The sequence below is a fragment of the Oenanthe melanoleuca genome, chromosome 8, assembly GCF_029582105.1.
Source record: "Oenanthe melanoleuca isolate GR-GAL-2019-014 chromosome 8, OMel1.0, whole genome shotgun sequence".
NCBI classification, from domain to species: domain Eukaryota; kingdom Metazoa; phylum Chordata; class Aves; order Passeriformes; family Muscicapidae; genus Oenanthe; species Oenanthe melanoleuca.
In genome coordinates this window covers 12,931,419-12,941,900 of record NC_079342.1, presented here as the reverse complement: position 1 = coordinate 12,941,900, position 10,482 = coordinate 12,931,419, and the positions used below count along the sequence as shown (strand labels likewise).

At 40.9% G+C, this 10,482-nt stretch overlaps 1 protein-coding gene across 2 annotated transcripts in view; it reads left to right on the top strand.

Moving 5' to 3' along the window:
- Positions 1-218: 218 nt before the first annotated feature.
- The window catches only part of HS2ST1 (heparan sulfate 2-O-sulfotransferase 1), a 71,468-nt gene continuing 61,204 nt past the window's right edge, over positions 219-10,482 (top strand). Inside the window, exon 1 of one of the 2 annotated variants that reach the window (XM_056497645.1) lies at positions 219-545. In XM_056497645.1, coding sequence (XP_056353620.1) covers positions 422-545 — 124 coding nt within the window. In that variant the 5' untranslated portion in view covers positions 219-421. Of the gene's footprint in view, positions 546-1,770; positions 1,861-10,482 lie in introns of those variants that run through there. The other variant, XM_056497646.1, reaches the window with a different exon arrangement.

Here is a 10,482-nt window from a genome sequence, read left to right as displayed (position 1 = left end):
GAGCGGCGGGGGAGGCGGAGCGATTTCCTCGCCGGGCCAATCGGACTGCGAGAGGGGCGGGGCCGCGGCAGCACCGCCCAATGGCGGAGCGGGGGCGGGTCCCGCCGCGGGGCCCGGCGGTGGCGGCGGCGGCGGCGGCAGCGGCTGCGGCGGGGGCGGGGCCGGGCGCGCGGCCGGGCGTTCGGTTGCCGAGCAGCGCGCGCAGGGCGGGCGGGGCGCGGCGGGGGCCGGGCCGGGCCGGGCCGCGCGGGAGGGGCGGGCGCGCTGCGGGCCGTGCGCGCGGCGATGTGAGAGCGGAGCGCCGGGCCCTGTCCGCGCCCCCGGCCGCGCTCCCTCCGTCCCTATCGCCCGCGCCGGTCTCCGCTGGCCGGGCCCCGCGTTATGTCGTGATCCCGGGCGGGCGGCGCTGCTGCTGCTGCTCATGGGGCTGCTCAGGATTATGCTGCCGCCCAAGTTGCAGCTGCTGGCGGTGCTGGTCTTCGGGGTGGCCGTGCTGTTCCTGGAGAACCAGATCCAGAAGCTGGAGGAGTCCCGCGGCAAGCTGGGTGAGCGGCGGCGGGCGCGGCTGAGGGGCCCGGCCGGGCTGCGGGAGCTGCGGGCGCTGCCGTGCCCGGGACCGATCGCCGCGGGCCGGCCGCTCTGCAGAACGGGCTGTCCGCGGCAGCCTTGGCCTCTGAGTTCATTTGTTTGTTCTGCGAGATCGGGAGAGCTGTGAGAGGTCAGCGCTGGGAAGGCGAGCGTGTGTGTGGTGTCTGGACGGGTTTTGTCAGACGAGGCGCGGTGCTCCCGGCCCTGGGCAGCGGCCGGCCTGCCTGCGCTCCTCAGGCACCTGGCGAGGCAGGAGAGCAGCAGCCGTGCTGCCCAAACAGGCTGGTTCTGCTGCTGCTGCAGCGAATTACCATCTTCTGCACATCTCGTTTCTGATTCAGACGTTTTACTTACGCTTGGCACAGTAATGGAAAGCACGGTGTAAAGAAAGATAAAGATACTGCTCGTAATGACAATGAGTAAATTATTTAACTCTAATTTAATGTAGGATGTTATTTTCAGCGTTTACTGAGTGTAGTTAGTGATTTCCTAGACTGTCACTGAGCTGTACTTCAGTGAATAGCGATGAACTAGAAATCTTTTGTGTAAAATTTCTCCTATTTTTCCTGCCTTAAAAGGATATTTTTGGGGTAATATCTGCCTGGCAGGTAACATCTTACTTCTTGATCTGTTGTACATAAGGCTTCAGAACTTGTAAAGATTTTACAGTGCTTAATTAAGAGTCTCCAGGATGTGAAAAAACACCATTCTCAACCTAATTTGTGGTGCCTAGGAGTTGTGAAAACAGAGCTCTGAGACTTCTGGTGTATACAAGATAAGGAACTGGTTTGCAAACATTGTAGATTTGCTTTCTCCTATTATTTGACTGTACTATGATATTTAAATTATTAACAATAGTTAATAGTGTAAGTTTGTAGGAAGAAAAGTGCACATCATGTTCCTTCTGGTGTTAACAGTAGAAGTGGATTTGATTGACATGGGAAGTTTAACAATGAGTTTTTAAGAGTCCGCATAACTTAATGTTGAGCTGTATGAATGCCATTGGTATTTTACTTCACAGCATTTCTTTTCCACTTCACTCTCTCTGAGCTGCATATTAGTGATTAGGGCCCTGGAAATTGCTGTGGTTGACTGCATGAGTTGAGGGAGGCCCTTACTTTGCATACTTCTCAACTGAAAATTCTTGCTAATTATAATCGAGGCATTTTTTTTCCAGGGTCTTAATAACTCTCAATAACTAAACAAACTTTTGAAGAAGAAAATGAATGGAATTGGAAGATAAAGCAAGCAAGTGTTGCCGTAGTGCTGAAGGTTCAGTGGTATTTTGTGTACATCTGCTTTAAAGTGGTTCATAGCCATGGCTTCAGTGCTTCTGTTGCTGACAGTGTGTGTTACTTTAGGGGAATCTACCTCCTGGCATGAAAAGAATAACATAATATGTGTAAGAATGAAGAATTTTGCTGGTAAAACTTTTTGCTCCTTAATATATGCAATGGACATGTTTAACTTACATATTTAGAGAATTAAAATACTAATACTGCTTTGGGACAAGAATCTAATTACTATCTTCTGCTAATTTTATTTCTTAAGGAGAAAGGAAAACTATTGTGAAGTTTCTTAAAAGTAAGATGGAAGGATTTGCTTTGTGTGCAACTTACTGGTGGCTCTCCAAAACCCGTGGAAGGAAGGGGAAAAGGACTTTCTGCCGCGGCTTTGAACTCAGATTCCAGTTTTTAGTGTGAGAGTATGCTTTGTTAAAAAGCTTCTAGCTGTCTGAATGTCTCTTTTATCACATCTTTGATATGTATTTTGTGACTAGCAAATATTAAGATTTCATTACGGATCATTTTTACCATCATGATTGGTTAGATTTCTCCTGAGCTGCATTATGGAAAATGGTTTTCTCTGGATCAAGGTTATTAATTGGCTTAATGCACTTGAATGCTAATTTTTCTCCCTGCCCCCCTAAAAGAATGGTGTGGGTGTGTGTGAAGTGATGCTTGATTTGAGGGTAAGGATGAAGTAGCTCTTTTGGTCTTTCAGTTGTGTTTCAGTGGGGGCTTTATGTCAGAGGTCTCATTGCACGGTGTTTGGGGACTGGGTTTTGAGCTATGCCACGTGTTTGCATTGATACATCATAAGACAAACTGTCATTTTGGAAAGTTCTTGTAACAGTATTTGTTGTGAGTTTGATCAAAAAAATGATCCAGCTGGATGTAATCCATCCCTATCTTCTCTTTCCTCCATAATTTTGTGATTTATTGGTGGAGAGAAGGAAGAGGGAAGTTCATATGTGTTCTAGTTCTTCTGTTAAAATAATAGTGTTTTACAACACCAAGCACTAGAAGCACTTCAATTTTGGCCAAGGAAGTGGGAGAAGACAGTATCTTATTTGAGGGTTGAAGTCTGTAGGATTGATGAGAGAAGGTGAGGATAGGACACGGAGAAGGATTGCTTTTTGGTGGGGTGGGGTGGAGGAGGGAATTAAATAATGACACTACTTTATAGCACTTCGGTGATGTTTACATATTGCATTTGGAGAAAGTCTGTCTGAGAAACACAGTGTACCATAACAGGAAAAGCAAGGACTGAAACTGCTTCAGATCATGTTGAAAAGCTTCTTAGCTGTAATGTGGAAGTGTTTCTTCTGTTAGATGATAAACAAAATAATGGCTCATACCTGATAACTCAGCACCTTGAATTCGGTGTATAGAAGTCTGCCATTTAAAATAAGTCCTTCATATTTTACTTTTTCAATTTTTTTGTTTAAAAATACTTAAATGATTTGAAAGGCTAAGGCTCTTTTAGTTAGTCCAGGAAAGAAAATTTAATTGTTGATTTATTGCCAAATTAAAAAACAAATTAAGGTAGTTTCCTAGCATATGTGACCCTTGTTAGGGTAGTATCTTTCTAAACACTGTGTGCCTAAAAAACCACTGTTCCCTTGAAGTTAAAGGATTTAACTTCCCGATTATTAAGTCTTATGCTTTATGGACATACAAGGTTTTCTGCTTTTTTGGGATGATGAAATGATAGGCATTTCATGTTTCCTTTATTTAAAAATAAAAAATCTCCTTTCTGTAGGCCTGGCTGTTGCATGTTGTTGGAAAATCTCTCAGAAAACTTACTAAGTTGTCCTAATATAGCATGTTCCTTAGCATATTGTTATTTTTATAATCGAACATTTATAAAGAAGGACATAAAACATTTATAAAGAGGAGTTTGTAATTGTTGGCGGGTCTGGCCACACACAGCTATGCAAATAATTTCCCAGATTTTTTCTAAATATTGCCCTGTTACACAGTAATTATTATTTGCTGCTGAGTAGCCCAAGGCATTCCTTCAGAAGCTGTTTTATTGTATACTGGGTTTCCTGAAATAAGCATTGGAATGCTGCTTCCTTAGTATGTCTCCATCCAGTGGAACTTTCTTCCACTTTGTCTTGCTGGTTTTATCATACTTTTTCACATGGTTCCCTCTTACCATTCCTTTTCACCATGCCTCCAGTTGTCCCAGAAGGTTTCAGAATAAATTTTAAACTACTCTCGTACTATGATTGTAATTTCCATTGAAAACTGTGATATTGAGCAGTTGTATGAATTTTGTCCTACTTTTTATTTATGTTGTTGTTTGTGTTTTTATATTTCTTTATAAATTTTCGGGGAATACATGTTGCAGCTGTTGGTGTTCTGTTTTCTGTGAGATTGGTAACATCTGAACTTTGACTAGTACAGAGTCATGCACATTCCCAAGCACACACCAAGGCAGCTCGGACTTGCTGTTGTGGTCTGTGCCTTGATCTCATCCCCTTTTGGTGGTACCCCAACAGCTGCTTCTAACAGTGGAAATAAGGGGCATGACTTTCTAAAATATCTTTCCCCTTCTGAAAGGCTGTATGTGATAAACTGCAGTATTGTTGGACCTACTTTGCAGGCATTGTGCTTGTAGTGAAATTGCTTGGAAATTTGGTGATGTGCTGAGAGCTGTGCCTTTGCTTCTAATAGCAGATGCTGTGCTGAAGAGTTATTTCAGGGGATATTTTTGTTAGAGAAATTTTGAGGGCAGTTCTGAGAGATGAAGTGGACTTGAGAAAACAGATAAAGCACCTCCAAGTCACTCCCAATCCCTCCAGCCATGGGCAGTGGATGAAGTAATCAGTAGGTAAGGCACTCTATCCTTCTGGATTCTCCATTGAAAAAGGCCAGATTTGGGCCAGCACATATCTGTGTTACTTAGTAAGGCACAAATTTAAGTTGAAGAGCATGTAGAACTACAATACCATTCTCTATTGAAATACTGGAAAAGAGACATACTAGCAGTTACCTCTTTAGGACAGAAAATATTTGTGGGGACAGTCAAAGGAATGTGAGTACCGTGTTCTTCATTTTGAATTAATGCAATATTAAAAATTGGTGATGATAGCTGTGAGATAGTTTAGCTGTTAATTCAAGGCTGACAACTTCAAGAGAAGGTGTTCAAATGAATTCTGCATCCTGTTCTTCCATATCATTGTTTTTTTACTTAGGAAGATAGACTGGGTTATTTCAGTAAATGAAATACATGGCAGGTTTTTGCACTGTGCTTAGAACTTTGAAATAACTGGAAATCAGAAAAAACTACATTTGATGCCTTTATTTTCTCTGTGCTAAGCAACTAAAACAACAGCATTATGGCATAATGGCATGCCAGTGCTCACTTTGTTTTTCTTGTCTATTTTCTACTCTGAGCATGGCAAAAGTAAGTGACATTTTCACATCTGCAATATACCTCTGAAATCCTATGATTGGAAGTTCCTATGTCTTTTTTTTTTCGTTAGCTCTCTCTGAATGCTACTATAAATATACTGCCTGTCCAAAAGAGACCTTGTTAAACTACGTAAACCTTGGATTTATTGTAATAGATGAAACCATTGCTTTCCAGTTAATCATGGTTGCCAAGGGAAGTTGAGGATGCCCCATCCCTTGGAGTGTTTAAGGACAGGTTCTACATCTCTCTGAGCAACCTGCCCATGGTGAGGATGTTGGGATTAAATGATCTTTGAAGTCCCTTCCAAAGCAAGCCATTCTGTGGTTCTGTATACATGTGAAGTGAAATAAATGGTAGAATTTTTTTTTCTTCCATATTTCAAGAGGCTGACATATTTGAAGCTGGATTTTTTTTCCCTTTATATAGCTTTGTATTGCCACTGGCTGTTGAAGTTAGGGACATTTGAGCAGTTCATGAAGAAGTAATTTCCATATCTACTGACTGGAAGCCATGAGTCACTCACAGCTAGACTTATTGTGGCCAGACAGGGTCTTGTCATCCAATAATGAGCACCTTCCCTCAAATTCTTGCTTCTCCTTAGGAAATAGATGGCTTTTGCATATGGAATCCTCCATGTATTATCGCTTCAGTGGATCAAAAGACAGTCTTTTTGTGTAACTGTGTGCAATCTGTAGTTTTTGTCACTTATCTAAAGTGTATTTAAACCTTGTCAAAGCAGTATTAAAATAGTGGTAAGAGCTTTGCTTGAAATCTGTTTATGTATCTGAAATACTAGCCTGGCAAGCATAATGAGAGTTCCACACAGTAGAAAAATAGCTGAACTAGTACGTGTATTTGCATTATTTTTTCAACTGGAAATAAAAGATAAAAGACTGAGTGAAAGAACTCCAGTGTTGAGAGAGGGATCTGAAATTTGGCCAGCTGGCTGCAGGCTTTCATAAATATGTACACACTCTTAGCTTCAGTCTGGGGGACAGGCAGTATCTTTTTCAAGCCCTCAGCTTCATGTGGTGCTCAAGCCCACCCATTATGTTAGAATCGCCCACTCCTGAAAACCTGTGGCTCTGTGAAGTTGTTGTGCTCAAAGGCCAGCATCTTGAGAGTGGTGGCATTCAGAGAAGTGTTCACTCACTTAGAAGAGAAAAGCAAACTTCTTTCCTTGCTGGGATTGGCCTAGCTGGTTCTTTATTCACCCCCCAGCTCCTCCCCAGTTGACCTTTTAATTTCTAGAGAACACAAGTCCCTCCATTTGTCATTCCTATCAGTAATTACCTGTATCAAAATAACTGCTAATGCTGATTAACATTGGTATGCCCAGGTGTAGGAGAATAGTTTGTAAGGACAGTGCAAAAGGCAGTCTTTCCCAATGAATTACAGCTGTATTGATTGCTGAGGAGTGGAAACAGCCTTGCCTGCCAATGAGGATGGGTGTTATAAAAGAGAGGGTCAGCTAGTCCAGAGTTGCAGTCAGAGTCCCAGAGACTGCTGCAGTTCAGGGTGGTGGCTGCTGGCTGTGCTGTAACGGAGGCAGTAGGGGATGTGCTGTTGTGCAAGGGACAGACAAGGTTAGAAGATGCTGTGTGAGACACAGACAGGGTTAGGTGGCCAGGTAAAGGGCAGGTTAGGGTTAGCCAGAAAGAAGGGAACTTGCGGACAGAAGGAGTCAGTGCTGTGTGGAGCTGGCTGTAAGAAAAGGAGTTACCTGAGGGAGGTTCAGTGAGAGAAGGCATGAAAAGTTTTTAATAACGGAGTGGTGATGGTGCCAGTTGTGTCTGTTTCTACATAATTGCTACAGCCAGGCACTTCCCTAAAGATACCGTGTGTTGATACTTATGGAAATGTTGCACACATTTGCAAGGCTCTGTGTTGGGAATATACTGACAATCAGGATATCAGTACTGCAGGATATGTCCCTGAGTGTCAGGGACTGCCTTCATATTGAGTGTATGTATGTTACCTAGGGATTATTTCATTGTTGTAGTTAAACTTTTTGAGGCTGTAAATTAAGAGCATACTTTTACTATACAGGTATTGATTGCAGATGTGTCTGCAGAGAAGCTGCATCCATGTGTCTTTTTATTGTCTTTAGTATTCAGCCTATTATTGCTGTCCTTACTTTCTATAATAATGTCCTACTGCTATAATAATTATTAGTCAAGCTTTCTGGTACTGATAAAAATTCTTCATGAGTAGCTAGAAGTCTAGGGCAGTGAAAGAATTAATAAGATAATTAAGTTACAAGAAGTATTTGGAAAGAACTTTCTATCACTTTGGCCCAGTCTTTGCCTTCTTTTTTCTTGTCCACTTTTTATATCTGGTTAGAGTTTAAAATGACAGCTGACATCCTCTTTTTTTTTTATCAGCTTGCTGTTTAATTCTGAATACTAATTTGTGTTGAAACATATGTAAAACTTAAGTGCTGTTTTGATAAAACAGCTTTTGATGATTTTGAAGTGTTTATGCAAACCTTGTGCATAATTGCTGTAAAACTGTAAAGTGTGGGGATGGGTTCTTAGGTTCCTTAAATCAAAATGTGTATATTCTCTTGACTTCTGTAGTGGCTTTTCTCTCAGACGATCTTATTTTCTTTTTTCCTAATATATATAAAAATACATAGAGAGTACGGAGTATATAAATTTATCATATATAATCCTTTGAAATATAAATAGGATCTGTGTATATATTCCTCACTCTCATTGTCTATATTTTCTGGTGTTGTAATATAGGACTGATTTTTCTTGGACAGCAGGTTGAAAGTCCAGTAGCATTTCATTTTGCTTTGAACAAGGTGCAGAAAGGCAAGCAATTGGACAAAGCTAATGCTTATGTATCTCACTTTCTGCGAAGTGAAGGGGGAAATCCAGTTTTGTATGCTGGTGTTGAGTGAAGTGTTTCACTGGTAGAATCTTATTCCAGCTGCCCTTCCCAGTGAGAACTTCAGAGCCAAGGTTTTTCAGCATCACATTTGCCAGTAAGCCTTCAGCAGTGTGCACTGTTAAAAAGTGTGAAAATATATTTTTCCTGGCAAATATATTTTTCCTACAATATAATTATATTCTTGATGCATTATCCTATGAACTGAGAAGACCATAACACTAAAATGCTTTCCCATAATCAAAATAGTGCCTTTGAGAATATTGAATGTCTTAGAATTTGCCCCTCTCCCCCCTTTTGTTTTAAACTTAAACCAAACAAAAGACCCTTACAAAGCCCTCCTCCTTATCTGAGAATAATTTAGTCTGTTTTAATAGATTTTGTCAGAGTAGCAATTTTGTATTGTTTGTTGATTCTGCTAACAAGGCAAGCTTTTGAAGATAAGTACCTAATAAATAGTTTGCTGTTTTATGATGAAGTGATTAGATCTTGCTGTCCAATTTGATGACTTCAAACTGTGTGTAGTGGGATTGGACAGAGTATATTTTTAAACTCCATTTCACTTAGTAGATGTATATTTGCTGTTTGAATTCTTCCTGTCATGAAGATGACCTTTTGGTGTATAAGCATTTAGCAGGAATTGGAATGGTTTGTAAATTTACTGTCTTTCTATTTTTATCAAAACAAATATTTTTTAAAAAAATACTTCTGAGTGTCTCTCCCTTTGCTGTCCACATTGTTATCCAATGTGCTAAGTTGTACTGCTGCTGTCAGTTTGACTGAGAGCAAAACTTGCTCTAGTGTTTTTTCAGAGCCTCTTTAGGTTTAAAGTTAACTTCAACAGGAGTGCATTTAATATTTTTGTTTGATCAAGCTATAAAAAACACCCCATAAAATTTCTGACATACTGTTTGATTTATATCTGTAAACAAGGGCTTATTGTCTGTGTGGAATGTGTATGCAGTAGTCAGGTGTTTTTGGCTAAAAGTACCAGAATGTCTTATCTCCTGGTGGGCTAGTAATGTTTATTCTAGTCCTTGGACTGTCCCACAATCATGCATTTTGAGCCAAAAGCACTGGCTGCACGACCAGAAATACCTGTCTAAGCTTACAGTAAACACAGCAATGTTCATGACCTGTCATGTCTTGTGCAATCTTGAATTTTGTCTTTGAAACTATTCAGTGGCCAAAGCAGTTAGGGTTATGTAAAACCTTCTACACAGAATTCAGTTGGAGCTACTTTTATTAAAAAAATTTGAATTTTGAGGAAAGGAAATCTGGTGTGGTTAATGAAGTAAAATTTCTACCAGTCATAGAAGGGCATAAGAGGGCTGGAGAAATCACAGAACTATTGAAGTTAGCAGAGGATGTATGAAATATTCTCCCAGCAGTGTGCCTGACACTCTGGTAGGAGTGTATCACCCCAGTGATAGCCAGGGTAGTAACCAGAGCTCCTCCAGCAGGAATCAGAGCTTGGAGCATGAAGGTAAAGGACTTTTGATTTCAGTTGAGTTTAATGCTTTGGGCCTTGAGCTGCAGAGATGGCATATGTTTGCTTCTGGATAGGAAGGGATAGCCATTCCTTCTCCAACACAGAAAAAAAATTGGTGCAGGATACTAGTCAGGCTTCTTAGTTATTCCTGAGGTGTGTTAAGTGAATTTGGCCTAAGGGCAAATTTATCTTGTCAGATGTAGAGGAGAACATTAAAAATTACCTTCTAGAGAAGGTGAGAGAAAGAAGGGAGGAGCAGTGCAACCTTTGCATTTGTGAGCTACCCAGAGTCTTTCTGATCCCAGCAAAAACCAGTGAGTATTGGGGAATATGCTTATTTTCAAGGCTGGCTTTACTAGTTTAACACTCTGAAATGGTACTTGCTTCTGACTCCTGTCACTTTGTCATTTACCCTCTACAATGCCATTAAACCCTTCTCTCCATTCTGATATGAAAAAACAGCATAAAACTGAAGTATTGGTTTAGCACAAAGAAACGATAAATCAAACAGCAGAACATTTAAATGTGTTCTCTTCTGGTTTTCCTGTCTGTGCTTTCCAAACCATATTCTGAAAAATATGGTCTCGCTGACATGCTTGTGGGGGCATTTTTATAAACATTTGTGGTTGCTGGAGCAACCCAAACCATTGTTTCTACTGATTTTTATATGCCTACTTAAGTGTGATTGCATAGTGCAGATGGCAAGGCAGTCTTAATAAGAGAATTAAGAAAGAAAAATAGATGATAAATTATTCACATATCAAGTTTAAAAAAAAAGTGAAGGAAGAATGAAGATACTG